Below are 22,230 nucleotides of genomic sequence, written 5' to 3' on the forward strand. Positions count from 1 at the left end.
ACCTACTCATTTTGTTTGGGTAACTTTTGTCCTTCTTCATGTCATGGCACAAAATTGATTAACTAATTTTAATGCCGGTTCCTGCAGTGTCAGCTACTGCCTGTGGACCAAGGACCCTACCAGACTAAAGAGCCTGTTGAAGAACTGGAGAGTTTTGTTATGACTGGCTTTTTTTAAATTGTTGATTAACAATGTAAGAGTGTGAGTATAAATGGCAAATCTACTTTTGTCCCTTCCAAACCGAATTATCTGAGTTAGTAGGTTTTATGCATATAATTTCTTTTGGGGAAAAAACCCCGAAGCACATCCCTTCCCTCCAAAACATATGTAAATAATAGTAGCTAGATGGTGCCTTTGTCTCCTCTCAAAAGTGACCACAAAAACAGAGGGAGAATGGTTGTAACAGAGGTGTCGATGTTCTCAGTTACCATGGTGGAAATTCAGAGCAGCTCTTGAATCAGTTGTGTTGTCAGAGAAGAGAATACAAAAAAGCAAAGGAGATTTGAACTGTGGGATGGAGAACTTCTCCTGAAATCCTGCCACTAAGCCACTACCCTCCTGCTTCCTATCACTAGTGGTGGGAGAGGTTGCAGCTAAGCATAAGTACCAGATGGAAAATGTGATTGCTGTGGAGAAGATATATCTGAGACAATTTTGATTTAGGTACTAAATATTCAGGAACTTTGGACTGCAAAGGAAAATCTCAGAGAAAGTGGAAATAGGCTAGGATATTTGAGCTTTTCAGTTTGGACATATAATATTGACAGATGGAGGCTGGCATGGAGGCTTGAAGCAGGTCCTGTTACATCAGGTTGCCAGGGCTGCAAACAGTCAAGCTTTGAACACCTTCATAGATGAGATTCCATAGCCTCTCTGGACAATCTGGTCAAGGGTTTGACCATTCTTAGGGTGAGAAAGGTTTTTCTGATATTTAATTGGTATTTTCCCTGTTCCAGGTGTGTCTGTTGCTTCTTGTCCCATCACTGTTCACTTTTGAGAAGAGTCAGGCCACATCTGTCTACCCTCCCATTAGATATCTGAAGACAGCAGTGAGATTCTCCCTGAGCCTTCTCTTCTCCAGATTGAACAAATCCAGCTTTTTTAGCCTCTCCTTGTACATCCTGTGATCCAGCCCCGGACCATCTTCTTGGCCCTTTGCTGTAGTATGTCCATATTTGTTTTGTGCTGCTAATCCAGGCTAATATGTGTTGACCTTCTTTGCCACAAGGACATACTGCTGACTTCTTTCAACTTGTCTGCCAGGACACTTAGGTTCTTTGCAAAGCTCCTCTTTTCTATTTGCTGCTCAGCTTGTACTGTTGGATGGAATTATTACATCTTAGTTGCAGAATTCTGCATTTGCCTTCACTAAACTTCATGAGATTCCTGTAAGTCCTTTTCTTCAGCCCGTCAATGTCTCTGTGTAGCAACTCTGCTGGTACTGTCTTGACTACTCCACCCAATTTGGTATCATCTAAGAATTTGCTGAAGGTGGATTCCACTCCATCTTCCAGGTCTTTAATAAATATGTCAAACAGTATTGGCCCCAGTATCGATCTTTGGGGGATGCCAGTAGTAACCTGCTGCTGACTGGGCTTTGTAACACTACTCACAACCCTTTGAGCTTGGCAATTCAAGCAGTTTTCCATTCTCCTTATCATCCACTTATACAGTCTATATTTCAGCAATTTGGCCATAAGAATACCATAGTAGACAATTACAGTCTTGATAAAGTCCGCATGTAGAAATCCACTGTTCTTTCCTTGTCTACTGTGCCAGTCATTACATCATAAAAAGCTATCAGGTTAGTCAGGCAGAATCAGCCCTTAGTAACTCCATGCGGCCTGGCTGTTCCCAGTCTTGTTCTTCATGTTTTTCAACATTTACATATTTGAATAGTTTCCTTGTGTTATATGGAGTACATACTAATTACAGCCCATTTTTCCCCCGGATTAGATGGAATATGGTGAATCCAGAAGCATTAGCACAAAAAAACAATAAACCTTTGAGCATATTAAGAAAAGTAAACCTATAAAGGAAGTGATGGTTTTCCTGACTATCATGGAATTAAACAGATGATTATGACAGATGAACATGCTGCCAAAAACTGAGTATGTTTTTTGCATAGTTCCTCCTCTCAGAAGCTGGGTGGGAGTCACACATTGCTACATTGCTCTTACTTGTGTCAAGTAATAAAGACAGAATAATGTCAGAGACCAGTTTTTCAAATAAAGAGGCAACAACAACAACAAAATCCTGGACTGTGTGATAGAACATCCCAAGAATTCCAAAGACGTCCAAAGATACTGTTTAGAGCTTCTAACATGGATATATCTCTGATTAAAACTGCCAGTTATTAAAACCATCACACATAAACTGTGAATGGTAGCAAATTTTAGGACAGTCCTTTGAAGGTCAATAAAACTTAGAATCATAAAATCAGTAAGGTTGGAAGGGACCTCTGGAGATCATCTAGTCCAACCTCCCTGCTCAGCAGGGTCACCTACAGCATGTTGGACAGGGTTGCATCCAGGCAGGCCTTGAAGATCTCCAGAGAAGGAGACTCCACAACCTCTCTGGGCAACCTGGTCCAGTGCTCCGTCACTCACAGTAAAGAAATTCCCCCTCACATTCAGGTGGAACTTCCTGTGCTTTGATTTCTGCCCATTGCCTCTTGTCCTGTCACACGGGACAACTGAAAAGAGTTTGGCCCCATCCCCTTGACACCCTCCCTTCAGGTACTTGTACACATTGATCAGATCCCCCCTCAGTCTTCTCTTCCCCAGGCTGAAGAGGCCCAGCTCTCGCAGCCGTTCCTCATAGGGCAGGTGCTCCAGCCCTCTGATCATTTTTGTAGCCCTACGTTGGACTCTCTCTAGTAGCTCCATGTTTGTCTTGTACTGGGGAGCCCAGAACTGGACACAGCGCTCGAGATGAGGCCTCCCCAGGGCTGAGGAGAGGGGCAGAATCACCTCCCTCAGCCTGCTGGCAACACTCTTCCTAATGTACCCCAGGAGATCATTGGCCTTCCTGGCCACAAGGGCACATTGCTGGCTCATGGTCAATTTGTCATCCACTAACACTCCCTGGTCCTTCTCTGCAGAGCTGCTCTCCAGAAGGTCAGCCCCCAGCTTGTCCTGGTGCCTAGGGTTATTTCTCCCTAGGTGCAGGACTTGGCACTTGCCCCTGTTGAACCTCAGGAGGTTCCTCTCTGTCCAGCTCTCCAGCCTGGCCAGGTCTCTCTGATTGGCAGCGCAGCCCTCAGGTGTGTCAGCCACTCCTCCCAGTTTGATATCATCAGCAAACTTGCTGAGGAGGCACTCTGTCCCCTCATCCAGGTCATTGAGGAAAAAGTTGCACAGGATGGGACCCAGGACTGAGCCCTGGGGGACGCCACAAGCCACAGGCCTCCAACTAGACTCAGTGCCACTGATGACGACCCTCTGAGCTCTGCCTTTCAGCCAGTTCTCAAGACACCTCACTGTCCACTCGTCTAACCCACACTTCCTGAGCTTCTCTAGGAGGATGTTCTGGGAGACAGTGTCAAAAGCCTTGCTGAAGTCAAGGTACACAACGTCCACTGCTCTCCCCTCATCTACCCAGCCAGTCATTCCATCATAGAAGGCTCCCAGGTCGGTTAAGCAGGATTTCCCCTTGGTGAATCCATGCTGACTACTCCTGATCACCACCTTTTCCTCCATATGTCTGGAGATGACATCCAGAATGAGCTGTTCCATCACCTTTGCAGGGATGGAGGTGAGGCTGACCGGCCTGTATTTGCCTGGGTCCTCCTTCTTGCCCTTCTTGAAGACTGGAGTGACACTGGCTTTCCTCCAGTCCTCAGGCACCTCTCCAGTTCTCCAGGACCTTTCAAAGATGATGGAGAGTGACTTGGCAATAACATCTGCCAGCTGCCTCAGTACCCGTGGGTGCATCCCATCCGGGCCCATGGATTTGTGGATGTCTAGTCTGCCCAGAAGGTCTCTAATCCTATCCTCCTCAACCAAAGGAAAGTCTTCCCTTCTCCAGACTTTCTCCCTCACGTCCAGGCTCTGGGATTCCTGGGGGCTGCCCTTAGCAGTGAAGACTGAAGCCAAGAAGGCATTCAGTAATTCTGCCTTCTCTGTATCCAGGGCCCCTGCCTCATTCAGTAGTGGGGCCACATTTTCCCTAGTCCTCTTCTTGCTGCTGATGTATTTGAAGAAGCCCTTCCTGTTGACCTTGACATCCCTTGCCAGACTCAGTTCCAGCTGGGCCTTAGCCTTCCTCGCCGCATCTCTACATACTCTGACTGCATTCCTATAATTCTCCCAAGTGGCCTGTCCCCTCTTCCACATTCTATGTACTTTCTTCTTCTGTCTGAATTTGTCCAAGAGCTCCTTGCTCACCCATGCAGGTCTCCTGCCCCTTTTGCTGCACTTCTTACTCATAGGGATGCACCGCTCTTGAGCTTGGAAGAAGTGATGTTTGAATATTAGCCAGCTCTCCTGGACCCCTCTTCCTTCTAGGGCCTTAACCCATGAGATTCCTCCAATTAGGTCGCTGAAGAGCCCAAAGTCCACTCTCCTGAAGTCCAGGGTTGCAATCCTGCTTGTTGCCCTAATTATTCCTGCAGGATCCTGATCTCCACCATCTCGTGGTCACTGCAGCCAAAGCTGCCCCCAACTTTCACATCTCTAACAAGTCCCTCTCTGTTGGTAAGGACAAAGTCCAGCAGGACACCCTTCCTCGTAGGCTCCTCCACCATTTGTGACAAGAAGTTATCATCAATGCATTGCAGGAGCCTCCTGGACTGTTTGTGCCTTGCTGTGTAGTCCTTCTAGCACATGTCAGGGTGGTTGAAGTCCCCCATGAGAAGCAGGGCTTGTGATTGTGAGGCTTCTTCCAGCTGCCTATGTATTTGATGAACCGAGTGAAATGCTAATTACAAATAGTTATAAAACAGCCAGATGACATATGACAGAATATGAACAATGCTTATGTAAAGGAAAATCTTCATTTGTAAAGTAGGAATCCTTTGAATACTTCATCAGAAAAAGAGATAAACAGAATTGATGGCCGTAATTTGCTTAGATTTTAAAAGCTATTGATATTTGTTGACATACCGAGGTAGTAAAGAATTATTATCCTTTAATCAAGTGTGACTATTGGTACAATTCAAAGCTATATTTAAATTACAGTTTATTTTAAGTCAGTAGGCTATGGACCAAGTAGCCTGTAGCTGGCATGAGCAACAACCAGCATAAGTAATTTATGATTGAACTTTCTGCCCCCTTTCCTAATGAAGGAGAGTAGCTGCTGCCATTGTGTTATCTAAGACTCTCTAAGTAGAGCAGAAGGAGATAAGGAAAGCCAGGAAAAGCCTCCTTGGAAAGATAAAGTAAGGAATGCAACAGCTGAGGGAGGAAAAGGGACTGCTGGGGTGAGCGGAGGCATTACCAGCTTCAAACAAAGAACTGGAAAAAAAATTATAAAAGGTGACCAGAACAGAGAACTTGAGTGAAAGCTTTGAACTTGTGAATGCTTTGAACTTGGAGTAGTTGAATCTACATGATCTCTGCTGTAGACCATCTCCATATTCTCAAGACTCACAGGACATCTGGCCAACAGACTGGTGAGATTTTTTAACAGAGACTACCATTTATCACTGCTTGGCTTTGCATAATTGCATATGTTCCAGTAAAGTTTGTCTGTTAGAGAACAGGCTTCCTTTATCTCAGTTGTCAACTGCCCACTACCCACATTTATCGCTTTGACAATGAATTTGGCATTTCTGGGTGGGCTTGAAGGTGAGTGAACTGAGAGAGATAACCTTTTGGGATTAGAGGGTTGAAGCCCTGCAATTTCCCTCTCTCGGTATAAGAAAGGTGCCAGTGTTAAGATAACTTTATTGAAATAGAAGCAGTTGATCTCCTCTTACATTATTATAAAAGAAGTTGTAAATAACTGGAAGATAGAGCAATTCATACTTCAAATACACATCCCTCCCATCTGATCAGGTAGGGCATGCCAGGAGCCTGAGGCATACCTGGTGATGCATCTGTTGTCAAGAAAAGCTAATAAAGGCAGTGTATCAAACCTTGGGCTAACAAAGTGCTCTGCTGAATGGAAGAATCATAGTAGAAATTCAGAATCAATCTCACTAATCTTTGATTAGGTAATGGATGAAGAAAGAGAAGTGGAAGACCATGAATGCTTCTTCCCCAAACCAGACTACAGAAACTATTCTTTTTTTGATAGCCATATTAAAGAGACAAAGTAAGCAAGACTGGTTGATTTGTATGTGGGCGAATTACTATGAAAAGGCAGGATCTCACATGGGGTGTGAGTACTAGCAAAATAGTCAAAGGAAAGTTGCAGTGGCAGCATTACAAGACGTACCACAGGATCAGTCAACGTCAGGATCCTGTTTCAAAATGTGTAGCGAGGGTAATACTGGACTGGCTAGCAATCTGGAAGGAAAAAGATGTGCAGTCAGCAGAGGGTAAACGTCCTTTAGCTTCAGTATGGAAGGCCAAAGACTCTCTAGGGGATGGGCCACTCCAGCATCTCAATGAGGAAGGACAGAGGGCTTAGAAAACCTAGCATTGCAAAGAAAAGACCCAAACCAGTTCGATTTAGTGGAAAAATCAGAAAGTTTGGGATGGAGAGTGTGCTAGGGTAATAAGAAGTTCACTAGAGGATTTCTAGATGATAGAGCAGGTAGTAAATGGTACCTTTGTCCCAAACTGTGTGAGGAAACAAGGATCATCTTATGATAGTTTTACCAGATGGACAGAAGTATTTCCAACTTAAAGCAAGAGAGCCAGCACAGCTGCTGGGGCACTGAAAGGATTTTGATAGAAGCTAACTATCACCCAGGCCTACATGTCACAGGAGGAATTTTAAATGGTTGCATCTGGTACAAAGGTTTATGCAAGGGCTTCACGTTGCTGGACATCCCCAGAGACAGATGACTATTGGATGTTGAAGACTGCCTAGAAGGAAGTAGTAAACTGGCAGGGGAAAACCTGAAACCAAAATCTCCTGATAATCCTAACGCTGTGATGAGGAACTGCTGCAAATCATGAAATGGAAGAGACTTGAGAATGCTCCACTTGTGATTAGGAGGGCATCTGCCAGATAAATTACAACCATATGGTGCAACAGACAGATGGAATCAAGGCATGCTAAAGACAGTGTCAGCTACAAACCACCAGGTAGCCAGGCATACATTAGAAGCAAATGTTCAAAAGATGGATAAAGTAGCGTGCTTGTTGTACCCACTAGAATGAAATATTGGAGTCTGAGAGCCAAAGGAGAAAACACATGTTGAGACCTCAGAGTATAGGATCTCATAGAAATATCAAGTTGGTCAGCCCTACTACAAAGAAATGAAAGGGGAAGGAAGACTAGAAAAATCGTTCCATTTTTCAAATTTAAATGCATGGAAGGGATATAAATAGGACCAAGGATTTGACTTGTTTATATTTTGGAGAAAAACAAAAATGGAGCCTGACTGGAATCAAGAAAAAAGGTAAACCTCACAGCATCCCTAGCCTTGTTTTGGAACAGGGAAGTCCTTTTGAGTTTGCAGTTTCAGTGTTTACTTTGGTTGCCGATAGGTATGTAGCACTGAGTATAGGATGCACTCACTAAATATATGCCCTTGTAATAAGTTTAGAGGTTCACAGTTAAAAAGATACTCTGACAAAGGAGTCTTAGTCCAGCATATATTTAAATAAAATCACGCAAAGAATTGTGCAGAGTGGCCAAGTCGTGAAGCCCACATAAAAATACAGAAGTATGAAATTAAAATCCAAAAGTTTAAACTTGTCAAGGGTTCAACACAGGCCATGTAATACCCCTTTTCTGTCTACACCAGATAGCTGGCTTGGCTTCACAGGTGATTCACATAAGAGGTCTGGCTGATCCTGACTTGCTGGCCATGGCATTGAGAGGAGCACAAACTGGAGTAGATCAGTCAGTAGCATGCTTATTGAAGCCATTGTTTATTGGAAGGCTTGAGGCATTGAGCCACCATGAATAGGGGCTGCAGTGATGTATGGTACCTCTAAATCCTCCTAACTGAACAATAGCCAAGCTGGACAGTGGTTGGTAGGAAATGTTTTGCTCGAGTGGAAATAAAATGAAATGATCAAGTGCTGTCGAAAGCATTGGATATTGAAAAAAAAAGTGCTTCCTTGTTCTTATTTTGCATACAGCACTGAGAGACAGAGACAGTGGACTTCTCCCCATTGAGATCAGAGAGATGAATTCAGCTGTGGATAAAGAGTGACAAATACAAACTTAATGGAGACTATTCACCTTTATCCAGGACCAAGCTGTTAGCTAAGTGATTGCCTGTGTTGAGTGGTGGTCAACATCAAAAGGATGTATCCACTGGCAATTAATGAGAATGATTCTGTGGTGTGAACTCAGCAGACCACAGAATGAGGGCAAGAGTGCCAATTAGAAATGGTAGTCGAGATTTAGTAATCAAGTGTGTATTTTTGAATGAAATCTGTGCCTCTGAATACCTTTAAGTGAGTAATGTTTAGTTTGATACTCCAGAGAAATGGTATGTCATTTTGAGATCAGTCTGCAGAGGAATAACAAACAGCTTTAGCTTATGAGTGAAATGGGTATGTGTGTTTCAGAACAATATGTAAATATGATTTAATTAATGGAATTAATAATCAAACTATGTTTAATGGCTCCAATATAGCTATTGGATGCTGTGATTTTTTTTGTTTAAACTGCCTGTGTTTTCTAGTTGGTTACTCATTAAAAACAGTAACCTGTATCAAAATATAACCCCAACCATAACTGATATGAAATTGTCTCCTGTAAAAAAAAATGCTAGAACATGCAAATTTACAGAAACTATCAGAAAAGGCTACAGAAGCAGCCAAAATCATCTTGATAATTCTATATCACAGTGACAGATACTGGAATGAATTAAAAGAGTGAAGAATACCAGTCGTTGGTAAGGAAAGTAATGTAATAGCTAAGACAGGAAAAGAACTGCTGAAATAAGCCTCAGAGAAGAAAAAAAGGAAAAAATTTAAAAAGCGACCAGAACAAAGAACCAGGATATGCTTTGAACTTAAAGAAGTTGACTCCACCTGTAGGTGTAGGGGCGCCATTGTCAGGCCCCCAAGATTCCCAGGATGTTTGGCTAAGAGATTTGTGAGAACTTGCTACAGATCACTGCTTGGATTTGCATAGTAGTGGATGTATCCCGAAATTCGTCTGTCTGTCTCTGCTGTGAATGGCCTGCTGCCTAGATTTACAACTTCAAGAACAATGCCTGATTGCGATCTCACAGACACTTAAGTCAGTGGGAAAATACAAAGTCAAATCAGTATAAGTCATATTAGAATCTGCGGTGTGCCAGCTCTACTAACTTTTGAGGAATAAAGAGCATATTTAAATTGGCATGAATTATTGACACCGCATACACTTCATTTCAGTTGACATACTGCGAATGAAGTTTATAGCAATTAAGTATTTGTTAACCTATTGCATACACAAATTCAGCATTAGACTCTCTTATACTTAATTTTTATCTCTATTATCAGTTTTTCAATCTGACTTCCACTTGGTTTCATCCCTTCTAAAATATATGTATTATATCCATAACTGTATTTGTTTCTCTTTTTTAACTCATTCATTTTTCATTTTGTCTTGCAGACCAGTTTCTTTCTGGGATTTTTCAGTCTGGATTTTCTGCAAGTTTCCTCTTTGAAAACTAATTTAGTGATTTCATATTCAAGATTTCATTGCTTAAAAGGCCTTATTATACAAGAGCAAGAGTTACTGAGATGCTAACCTTCTTTTCTCTTTGGTTATTAAACAGCTCTTCTGGGGGTTATATAAGTTCAGAGATTCTTGAACTTCTGCCAGAACTGTGGTACACTTCCAGTGGGCATATATAATTCTTTAATGACTAGAATGCAGCTGGATAATGTTGGGTTTACACATACCTAGAGCCTAATGCATATATCTGCTCCAAAACTGATTCTCTCTTTTGCCATAATTCTTACTAGATTGTTATATAATAAACAGCCAGGTGCCAACAATCTCAGCAATGATGCCCCAGCTATATCTCTTTTAGAAGAAAGCACACCTGCCAGAAGTATTTCCCAGGACATGCAATCATTTAGTCTACAAATTCAAGTAATACTCATTCTCTCGGTTAAATTACACCTAGAAGTCTAGTCAGATATAGAAAAGTTGATGGATATGCCCCAAAATAAGTAAGCTTAGGTCTACGATCACTGATACAGATTTTACAGGCCTGGAGCTTCATGAATTCCAATGGAATTATTTCACATTTATGCAATTTAAGCATGAGAAAGTTTGGAATAACTTGTATGAATTTTCTGTTATTCTCTGGAAAAATATTTGCAAAGGTGCATTTTATTGTAATTTTATAGAATTGTACACAGTTGTCATGAGTATGTGGTTTCTGTGCATGTCCTGAACCCTAAGTTTCAGACTTGGGAATTTGATACCTTTTTAACCATGAAGACTTTCTTAGTTCACTCAGCGCAAGGCTGCATTTCAGTCAAAGGGAAGTTACTGACGTTAGTGGATCTAGAATTTCACCACTGGTGTTAGTACATAGGGTACTGAGTCACTGCAGTCTAGCCTTTTGTTAGAGCTCTTTATAATTAGTTATGACTTACGGATGAAATATCATGTTCAAAGCCTAAATGGCTTGTGGGTGTCTGATTGCCTGATCAAGAGGAAGTAGAGGAGGCCTTCTTCAGACAATTGGATGAAGCTTCACATTCACAGGCCCTGGTCCTCATGACTTTAAGCACCCTGATATGTACTGGAGGGGCAGTACAGCAGGGCACAAGCCATCCAGGAGGTTTCTGGAGTGCATTAGTGACTGCATCCTAACACAGGTGATTGAAGAGCCAATGAGGACAGGTGCTCTGCTGAACCTCATATTACAAATAAGGAAGAATTGGTTGGGGATGGGAAGGTTGGGGACAGCTTTGGCTGCAGTGACTGCAAGCGTCATTCTGCAAGGTGGAGTTCAGGATCCTGAGAAAAGGGAGCAGGGCAAACAGGAAGATCACAACCTTAGACTTTAGGAGAGCCTGTTTAGAGATCTGTTTGGAAGAATCTTGTAGGCTGTGGCACTGGAGAGCAGAGGGGTCCAGGGGAACTGGTTGGTATTCAGGGATCACCTTCTGCAAGCTACAGAATGGTGCATCCCAACAAGCAGGAAATTAAGCAAAGGCAGCAGAAGGCCTTCATGGATGAGCAAGAAGCTCCTGACTAAACTCAAACATTGAAAGGAAGCATACAGGAGGTAGAAGCAGGGACAGATGACCCAGGAGGAATATAGAGAAATGGTCCAAACATGCAGTAATGGGGTTAGAAGAACTAAAACCCATTGAAACTAGTTGAAACTAGCAAGGGATGTGAAAGGCAACAAAGAAAACTTCTGTAAGTATGTAAGCAGTAAAAGGAAGGCTGGGGAAAATGTGGGCCTGGTGACGAAGGACATAGAAAAGACAGAGGTACCAAATGCCTTCTATTCTTCAATCTTTATGGTAAGACTAGTCTTTAGGAATCCCAAGGCCCTGAGGCCAGTGGGGAAGTCTGGAGTATTGAAGACTTTTCCTTGACTGAGGACGATTAGGTTAGGGAATGCTTGAACTAGCTGGATATACACAAGTCCATGGGCTCTGATAGGATGAACCCACGATGATGCTGAATGCCATTAGGAAGGCACTCTCAATTATTTCTGGAAGGTCATGGCAATTATGAGAGGTTCCCAAGGACTAGAAGAGAGCAAGTCCTGTCAGTCCTATCTTCAAGAAAGACAAAAAGAAGCGTTCAAGAAACTACAAGCCAGTCAGCATCACCTTGTTCCTTGGAAAAGTGATAGAGCAACTAATTCTGGATAACTTTTCTAGACAAATGAAGGCTAGGAAGGTGATCAGAAGTAGTGAGCATGGATATATAGAGGCAAAATCATATCTGACCAACCTGCTAGCCTTCTATGATGAGATGATTGAGAGGTGAATGAGGGGAGAGCTGGGGATGTTGTTTGCCTTAACTTTAGTAAGGCTTCTGACACCATCTCCTGTAACATTCTTGTAGACAACCTAATGAAGTATGGTCTAGGATAGTGGTCAGTGAGATGGACTGAAAAATGGCTGAACTACCAGAATCAGTGGGTTGTGATCAGCAGTGTGAAGTCCAGCTGAAGGCCTATTACTAGTGGTCTTCCCCAGGGATTGATACTGGGGCCAATACAGTTTAGCATCTTCATTAATGACCAGAATGATGGGACTAAATGCACCCTCAGCAAGTTCACAGATGACACAAAACTGAGAGGAGTGGCTGATACACTACACAGTTGTATTGCCATTCAGAGGGACCTTAACAGGCTGGGGAAATGGGCAGAGAGGAATCTCACAAAGTTCAGCAAAGGCAAATGCAAAGTCCTGCACATGAGGAGGTATAATCCCATGCACAGGCTGGGGGCTGACTAGCTGGAGAGCCATTTAGCAGAGAAGGTCCTGAGAGTTCTGATGGGCAAGTTGTACATTGGCCAGTAAAGTGCCCTCATGGCAAAGAAGGCCAAAAGTATCCTTGGCTGTATTATGAAGACCGTTACCAGCAAGTCAAGCTAGGTGATCCTTCACCTCTACTCAGGCCTGATAAGGCAGCACCTGCAGTAGTGTATCTAGCTGTAGGCTCTCAGTATGAGAGAGACATGGACATACTGAAGCAAGTCCAGCAAAGAATGGCCACAGAGCCCTTCTGGAATAGCTGGAAAATCTCTTGAGGTTTCCCAAACAACAGTATTCCTTGAGAATAACTTAAAACACAAAATTAGACTTCTGGTTTAAGTAGTGCTCCTGAAAAGCCTGTTTTCTTCCACTGAACATTACAGGAGTTAACCTGCATTTAGAGGGTGAAAGTACACACCATGTTAAAATCTGTTAGGAGACTAGTTGTCTTACAGAGTTAAGGAGTACAGAGAATTTTGTCTGCAGATCATCTGTTCAAATGCAGATTCTAGATTATTGGAAATTATTGTCGTCAGATAACTATAAAACAGATCATCTCATGTCACTTCCTATAGAGACTTATGCAAGAATAGTAGTCTGTTTAGGACTCCTGCTGAAGACCAGACGAAACAAAGGACTGATGGACAAACAGACCAGTTTAAATTCTCAAGGCTAAAAGTCATCATGATAATGGCCACAAACTAAAAGTGCTTTTGTAGTCATTATGGGAAACCCTTTCCTGCCTTTGTCCTGTAGGGGAAGGCTGTGCATCTCTCCGGATAATGCTTTTCTGTTTGAATTTAGTGGTTTTGCTTTTCAGATGAAAGTTATATGCTGTGTACACAATATGTGATAACAGGTCTTCTTGAATCTAAGTTATCTAATGGCATAATTAGGAATTTTAAGTTCAGAGATTATCCCAGTTCAAACTTCAGATAATTTTGCTACTTCATTTTTCAAACCACTACAGACTATTCAAAAGTCTATATTTGATTTATTACATTACATCCCCTCTTTGAGGATGAAGTAAAACATATTTGCAGAAGTCGTGAACATGTTTTTCAATTAGAGGATTTAAGTATAATAGTAATTTTTCATGATCATAAAGAACTAATCAAATACGTCAATAAATACTTTTATTGACATAACTTTAAGTGTAGCTTAAAGTGTAGCGTTGCTTGCTGTGATAACTAGAGTTCCTGTGTTTCAGAGACATGAAGCTAACTCTGCTGAAGAGTTGGATCAGCCTGGCTTCTAACCACAGCCTAACCCCCATTCATTCTGGACTCAGGCAAGTAATTAAGTTCTTCTTTGCCTCCAGTATCAAACATCTGCTGAGAGAAATAAAACCGATTCTGAATTTTCACCCTCAGACAGACATAATGAAAAATAATTAATCTAGTGGTTCCTATCCCATGGCCTGCAGGCTCCAGAACATGGTTAGTATTTCTGATATGTGGAACTGAGTTGAGTGGTGAGAAGTGTAGATTCCCTCAGGATCTGCGAAGAGGTTTGAGGCATGAGCGTGCTCTGTTATCCCCAAGTGTGGAAGTGCTGCAATAGCTCATGTCTGTACAACATTTAAGACTGGTTACTTCTTTCCTGATCCCCTGTGACCCAGCTGAGGGACTACCTGTACTGTCAGCTGCAAGCTCAGGGCAGATTCCTTCACCAGAGTCTGGACCTCTTGCTTTACCCAAGCAGCAAAGAAGGTCTGGCCCTTACCTGACAGAGTTATTGTTAGAGACATAGGATAAGCGTGTCCTATTCCGGGCCAACCTCACACCACTTCCAGAAACAGGCTTATGGGAGCTTCGTGAATGAAGAGGCTCTGCTGTGCTTGGCTTGCCCTCAGTTACCAGATGTTCTCTAAGGTCTTACACTTGACAAATATAAAATTTGAGTGGCCCTAAGAGTTTTCTAATCAGTGCTGGGATTGATAGTGGGGTGGAATTAGATCTGGAATTGAGGGTCAAAACTGGCTTCTTTGCAGTAGCTTTTCTTTAGCTATACCCCGCAGATCCTGGACACAGCTGAGAATATAAAATATCTATAAATATGTTAATGCCAGTAATATTGCCTGTTCTTTTGGTACTTTGCTTCCCTCTCGGATGAAAGGCAGCACATCTTTGGATTTTTTGTGTTATAGATCCTCCTGAGATGCTACATACTTCAGGTCAGGCTGTGATTTGTGTTCAAGTGATGAAACTAAGAGTAAATCTACTAATTTTTTTCAGTGTAGCAAATAAGACTCTGAACTGTTATTGCTATTACTGAATCAGTAAGTAGAAATTAAGAAATTGTATCTTTTTTGTGGAAAATAGCCTCTAAAACACTTAAAGGTATTTGTATGACACCAAGTATGAGTGAATTCAATGAATTTTTAAGTAACAGCGAGGAATAATACAGATACTTTAGTTTTTTAATTATAATTCTAAAGCAGAAGTCCTGAAAATAATTTTGACTAAGTTTTCGGTTGGAAATCTGTAAGCATGAACTGCAGATTAAGGTGACTGAAAAATGAGCTTAGCAACTGCACGAAAGTTATATCTGCAAGTTATAAAAGATAAATCATCTATCAGAGACTAGAAGTGAAGCATCACAGGGGTGAGAAAGAAAATGAGTAATCCATGAATGAAAAAGAATACAGTTTGGTTGGAAAGTGATGAGTGATCCAGGCATCTGCACAGTGCAAACAGCAATTTACTCTATGTCCTAAGGGACTAATGTGCTTTAAACTATTGTATGTAATGGGAAATGTTTAAGATTACTAAGGTTGCTGTTATACATATTTTATGGGAGCATTTTAGGAAATTCAAAATCAGAAATAGCTGGATTGGAGAGACAAGTAGATTTACTCAGGAAGATGTATGAAGATGGAGGCCTGGAAACTGTCCTGAGAAGTTAAAAAAAATGAGAGAAGAAACAATTAACTGAGTAGCAAAATGTCGCAGAAGAGACTGATGATGAGGTCAATGACAAAGAGTTAAAAAAGTGAGGCTAAACATTGTGCAACTTTTTTGGCAAAAAAATCTACTGCTACCAGTCCAGTTCCAAGCACTGGGAAATTTCAGTACTGTAGATCACAATAAATACCAGTTAACAGATCTTACCTTCCACTAGTGTGGGCAACATAGAATTTACCCATTTCATGTTGTATAAGCCAGGAACACTAAACAGATGACTTCATTAATTTTTGTTATTAGCTACTACCATTGGTACAGAATTTAAAGTGGTGACTCTAGAGTACATAATAAAATCTTAGTAAGGCTCATATGTAAAGAAGATGGAAGGTAGCAAGCAATTGGGTTCTGTTTTAGAGACAGATATTTTCCCTGATGAAATAAAGTTAATATAAATATGATCTATTTGACTGATGCCAGAATCTGAATATTGTTAAATGGATTGATTTAGAGAGTAGAAAAAGTAGCAGGGATTAAACAGGAAGAGAAAAATATTAAAGGGAAAGGAGCACGAACAATTCAAGATGTGGATCAAGCATCTTTAAAGGAAAATGTAGCAAACAAAATGTCATTGGGGCCTTTTGAAGTACTTCAGAGACATCCAAATGTTATAGAAAGCAGGGTTTTGATTAAGGAAATGGGATTTATTATGGTCTAGTTGCTGGGGAGCATTGCTGTTAAGTGCAGAATAGATAGGCATGTATATAACAGCTTAAAGAAATCAATTTTAACGCAGGGATGCAGGAGGAGTACTTGGCTATCAAAATTTATTAGGATTGACCAGGGAGATTGGACAGTTTTCCCAAATGCTACCTGTCACAAAAAGGAGAACAAGAAGGAAAAATGTTTTACAATGAAAGAGTTTTATACAGATGCCAGAATCTTACCAGGGTCACTGAAACTAGAAACATATGTTTGGAATGGGAGATATACTTGGAATGACAGAGTTGTGTTTTATTAAGACATCAGCTAGAAGATGATATTATCATGACTGAGAGTTAGGAAAAGAATGTGAAACAGAGTGAAGAAAGGTGACAATTTGGCATCAATATAGTTGAATGGAATTGCAGTAGAGAGTCATTTAAGTAAGAAATAAAAAACAGAGGTCAGATTTTAATCTTGACTTATTTCAGAAGTATGCTCCTTGAATTCTGTTACCAAATCCTCAATTTGGTCTCCTCTTTGACCTGCCATTTTTAATTCCTGCCCAAAAACATGAAAAAGAGAAAAAGTTATGATAATGACTCATTTGTCCAAAGTGGAATGCAACTGCAACAGTTCACTTACATGCAACAAAAATTGGGACTTCGTTGTACAGGAACATCATTAGTATTTATTTTTTTTGCTAGTAATAACCGATACGATGGAGTGGCACTGTCAGAGGTCAGTGACAGAATCAGGGAATTATGGATCTATTTCTGTTCACAAATCTCTCTCTTTGGCTACCAGTGTGTGTTAGGATAGTCTTGACACAGCGGAAATTTTTGCTCTCAAGCATTATGTGACACAGTAGGGAACGTGGAGATAGAAAAGCCAAATGACTTTATACATACTCCTGGATCAGGAGGTCCTTTTTCTTGCCCTGTGCTTTAGGTCTTCCCTAGCAATAAGCTGAGCTTGGAGTTTCATGGTTTCAAGAAAAGCAAACTCAGTACAATTCTTATTTGAGAAGAGCTGGCCTCCTTCACAACCACATTTGCTACTACATCATCGTTGCAGCTCTCTGTATCACACTTAGGCAGTTGCAGAAGGAGAACTTCTGCTGTTCAGGCAGTGTTAGCAGCCTGAGCCTCCGTCCTTGTCTCTTCTAGGTGAGATATGGCAGGTTAGATAGGAACCACCTATGGACTGGACTCAAAGGCTGCTACCTGGGCCTTGCGGACTGGATAACTGAGAAAGGCAGCTGAAGGGAAGAATCTTGGTAAGCTGAAGAGGCTGGTTGTTGGAAAGGAAGGAGCTTGGATCTTACGAAGAAGGTGCAATGAGGATGAACAGGAGGGAGAATTAGATACTGTGAGGATATCCGGTGTTCTTAGGATTAGAAAGGCAGCTTCTCCTGAAGCTTCTCACTTACGAGCTGTTGGTCAGGTGTGGTGTGTGCAGCTTGAGAAATACACTGACGGAATTACTTTTTTACTTCACAGGCACGTTCTCTTAGTGTTCGTTACCTGCTGTCCTCATTACAAGCTCCAGCCTGGGCCTGTTATTAATCACATCAGAGAATTTTGTAGACAGAAACACCCAGGGAGGAGGTCAGGCTTTTGGTTCCCAGGGACCTTCTATTGTCCCTAAATATTTTTGTTATTTTGTGGTGAAAAGCAGAAAAATTATCTTAGCGCTACTCTATCCTTGACCAAACATGATGTTATTCATGTAGAATATCAGTAGAGATACCATCAGTGATTATGCTTGAATATTAATGGAAAAATAAACCAATAAACCATAAGTATTATGTTATTCAAATTTCTTTTATAAATGAGGAAAAATACATATTTGCAGAATAGGCAAGTATAAAAATGCTAAAAAATCTCCAGTGATGAGAAAAGATAACAGAACTGGGTAGATTTTGCTGCCAGCTGCACTTGAAGTCCTGGATGATGAAATAGGCTTCAAGTTAGTCTTGATTTTCACCAGTTCAAGGAGGAGAAAAATCTAGTACATTTTAAAAATCACTTCCTTCCCTATCATATCAACATTTGTAGAAATTAATGGTCTATTTTCAGATCTTATAAAATCCTGATCATGTAGTACTCTGCATACAGAACTGGAGCTTAGAGTATGACACGTGCAGATTTATGCATACTGAAATCTTAGTTTTAGTTTTCTCTGTTGATTGAAATGCTTACTGATATTGAAAGATTGTATCTTATTATGTGTATTATAATTTTTCTTTAATTATTTTTTACTGTTAAGCTATTATGTACCTGGCATTTCAAAGCAACATTATTATTTTAAGAACCTATTTAAATAAAAAGAGAGTATAATTTGAACAGAAAATAAATAAACGTCTTTCTGTTGTAAGATCTGCATTTTTAGCTCAAATCTATAACTTTCCTAGAAAGAGTTTTCCAAAAACAATGGTAAACTGAGGATATTCCGTGTTACATGAGGTCAGTTCTTTCAGTTGTATGACTATGTCTCCAAAAACTTTTAAAAGTTTTGCATTAAATGTGATTGAGCGGCCTTTCTATTGAAATCTAATGCTTTCTGTCATATATTTAGCCCAAAGACTGAGGACTTGGCCAACCATACCCAAAGGCAGAGCAGCAGAAAACATCTACAGTGACTGTAAGTGGAAGTGAATGACCAGTGACTGCCCCAGCAGAAGAAGCTGCTGACTAGAAAAAAGAGACCTGTCTTTCAGCAAGGGGTGGAAAGGCCTGAGGTTCAGGGTGCTCCAGCGGTGACTGCCTGGGAAGGAGGACTCAGCCTCCGTCTGGGGCGTGCTTGGAGCATTTTCCTGCTCGTCCCTGCAAACGTCCTCTGTGACCTCCCTCCGCCTCTCTCCCTTCTTCCCGGACAAGAGCCCGGAGCCCTGAGCTACGGTAGGCAGGAGACAGAGCAGGGAAAGACGGAGCGGCCGGAGGCGCTGCTGCACTCCTGCTCTCCGAGCTTTCCCAGCGGCGAGCTGAGGCTCCTTCCTGCATGTGTTTCCGAACGGGGGCTGGTTACGGGAGCACCTCGGAGCTTCCCGGTGGCCGGGGAAGAAACGCCCGCGCCGGCTGACGGGGAAGCCAGAGAGCGCTTCTGACACGGTCCCCGACTCCGATGGAAATCTGCATAAATAACAGCAGTCCGTCTGCTCTCGAGACGTTTATTTATTGAGTAGAGAGCGGGAGACCGAGTGAACAGGTGTATTTTAAGACACTAAAATAGAAAAATTAATAGAAAGCTCAGAGAATTAATAATACAAGGTAAAGGTACTCGGTATTTAGTTATCAGGCTGCATGTGGCTCAGTCAATTAAATAACCATGAAACTGTCCTATGGCTGTCTGGCCCGGGCGAAAGAAGATTGTGTAAAATCCAGTTTTGAGCATGCAGCTGCCATTTCTGTTAACACAGTTCCCCGCCGGTGCGGGGTGGGACTGTGTCTCACACCAGCGGCGAAACTGCGCCGGAGAACTTTCTGGCCCTCGACACCGTCTCCTTAGGTCAACTTTTGGACTTGAGACCTTTCTAAAAATTCTGGGAGGCACCTGCATACTAGTGGTGCCGCGGGAGAGCACTGGGCGCGCGAGGTGTAAAACCCGCCTGCGGGGCCTGTTGCGCCAGCCTGAGAGCAAGCGAGAGGCAGACAGACGGACAGACAGCTCATGGCACGGGTGCCTGTGCCGCACAACGTAGCTCCGGCCGCTGGAATCCAATGGCATTGAGTGTTGTGCAGTGCAAACGATTTTTTTTTTTTGGCACACCATTATTTAAATGGATTTTTTTGACAGTCAAGGCCCAAAGAGTTTCAGCGTGGGCGGAGGCAGGGGCGCCCAGCTGGGCGGGCTGCAAACCGCAGCGCCCGGGAATGGCCGGGAGGGTGCTGAGTTGCGCTATTCCCTTTAATCAGTGTTTCTGTGCCCAGGATACAGACTCGAGTCTCGGGAGCTGCTGCTGCGTACAAGAACGAATGAGCACTCAGTGCTTTTCCAAACCGTGGCTCTGGTCCTCCCGGCGGCGCGTGCCTCAGTCTGCCCCAACACCTGTGTGAGGGCTTGGTGCAGACAGACAGGGGGAGGGGAGCCAGCGTAATTGGGGGAAAAAAGTGAAAAAAGAAAGAAAATAAGCTGAAGGAGAACTAATTACCGCAGTCATTTTTCTGGCTTTGTTAATGAGGAAATGGAATGGGGAAACAGAGATACTGTACATGAAACACTTTGACAGTTTAAAAACTGTTAGCCACATCTAGTGAGACTGCTTAATTTTTAGTACTAATAGCAGAACCAATCCCAGAACAACAGTTCTCTGAGCCTCAGTGGTACTCTGGGGATGGCACTGCTATTTGTAACAATATTACGCCTCTGTTCTTTTTTTTGTTGTTGTTGTTTAAAGCCCCATCACTCCCCATTTATTGTGGTACTTGCTGTGTATGATGAGAACAAGGGAGGTTTGCACATTTGGAGCAGCTACTGCGTGTCTCAACACATCTTATCTGGCTCTCTGGAGGATCAGAGAAACTGGCAGCTGCCTCCTTAATCCCCCCCCTGTGTGGATACTTCAGCAGTTGGCAACTTTCACCCAGCTTCAAAGGCAGGTGAGGGGCAGATTGCTGATGACTCTTCGTGCAATGAAAAACACCTAACAAAGAAATGCTTATAAACCACTACTCTTTCCCTGGATTTTATACTATGTTCGGTACAAGAGTTTGTAACATCAGGTGAAAGTAGCATGCTGTAAACCTGCTTTTAAAGGGAAATATATCTCTTTGTAGCATTGACCTTGTTCCTGCAATACAGGTTTTCTTTGCAACTTGGCTGAGGAAAATCGTGCATCTCCTTCTTACTCTGAAGCAAACAAAAATTAAGAGGTAGAAGAGTTGGTGTATTATTTTCCTTCTGTCCTTATACTTTGTTATCAAATCCCAGTGTTGCTTTTTAAAAACAAGGTATCCACTCACACGTTTTATGCAGGCAACTTGGCATGGATACATCTGTAAACATAGCTTAGAAATTCCAAGCGTGTACTGAGGGCAACTGGAGTTTTAGATGTATAGAGTCTGAAGCATAAGGCCCACTCAGTTACTCTGTAGAGTTGTTGATTTACATAGAAACTCACATGCATTTGTTCATATGTTGGGCTACTCCATTATTTGTACAAAAATAAGGTGTTTCTTGATCCCGTATTTTATCTTATCTTGTAGAGTTATAGCTAGTAACATCCATGCTGCATCCTAATGCAGTCCCTACTACTTCATATTTTTCCTTTGGAATTTAGATATATAAAGTGTTCAGAGAAGGAGAATACCTCTAATTTTCCATTCTCTCACATTTACTTGCTAGAGTTGAGTCTTTACTCTGTGGGTTATAGTGAATTTGAATCTACTCCACTATGGGCCTGATTGGGAACCAGCATTAGCCCCAATTTCTCTACAGGGTAGATAAGAAGGTGATTTCTTGCTTTAGTAGAGCAAAGTGGATTTGCTTTTGTTGAAAAATATGCAATGGCACTAATATCCCTTGAGCTGTGCTTTCTGCGACACGTCTGAATTTGACCCATTGTCCAAACACAATTTTCAGAAACACAGGACTGAAAGGGAAACCCTGGATTACTGAGTGCCATCCTCTTTTCTCAGATGAAGGTAGTTTATATAATTTATTTACCCCAATTATGTATTTTTTTTGTCTCACTATAATATTAGAAGGTTTTTCAAGAGCTTACTCCTCAAAAGGCTTAAAACCTTGCTCTACATCCAGCTGCATATATTCAGAAACTATTTATACCCATTTGTTCTTATGCTAGCATTTTCTTTTAGCTTAAATAGCTCTTTTCTCTCCTTCTGTTTACTTCCCCCACAGTATTTATTGACAGCAATCATAACCCCCATTGTTTATCACATCTCTATTTACTATTTTAATTAGAAATAGCAGTGTTGATTTCTCCCTTTTTCTTTTCTTTACAAAATAAAAGATTGATTATCAGATATTTGATGTCAATTTTCTTTCTTTTTCTTCTGTTAATTTTAAATGGCATCAATTTATTTAACTTGCTGTTCATACTGAAAAAGAATGTTATGGCTAATTGGCCGCATTTTCAT

At 41.7% G+C, this 22,230-nt stretch overlaps 1 protein-coding gene across 1 annotated transcript in view; it reads right to left on the bottom strand.

Moving 5' to 3' along the window:
• Nucleotides 1–2,503: 2,503 nt before the first annotated feature.
• The window catches only part of LOC134136640 (uncharacterized), a 162,196-nt gene continuing 142,469 nt past the window's right edge, over nucleotides 2,504–22,230 (bottom strand). The window contains 3 exon segments of the mRNA XM_062568556.1: nucleotides 2,504–2,606; nucleotides 2,608–2,904; nucleotides 2,906–2,988. Coding sequence (XP_062424540.1) covers nucleotides 2,504–2,606; nucleotides 2,608–2,904; nucleotides 2,906–2,988 — 483 coding nt within the window.

This window comes from Rhea pennata, chromosome 2 (assembly GCF_028389875.1).
Source record: "Rhea pennata isolate bPtePen1 chromosome 2, bPtePen1.pri, whole genome shotgun sequence".
Classification (NCBI taxonomy): domain Eukaryota; kingdom Metazoa; phylum Chordata; class Aves; order Rheiformes; family Rheidae; genus Rhea; species Rhea pennata.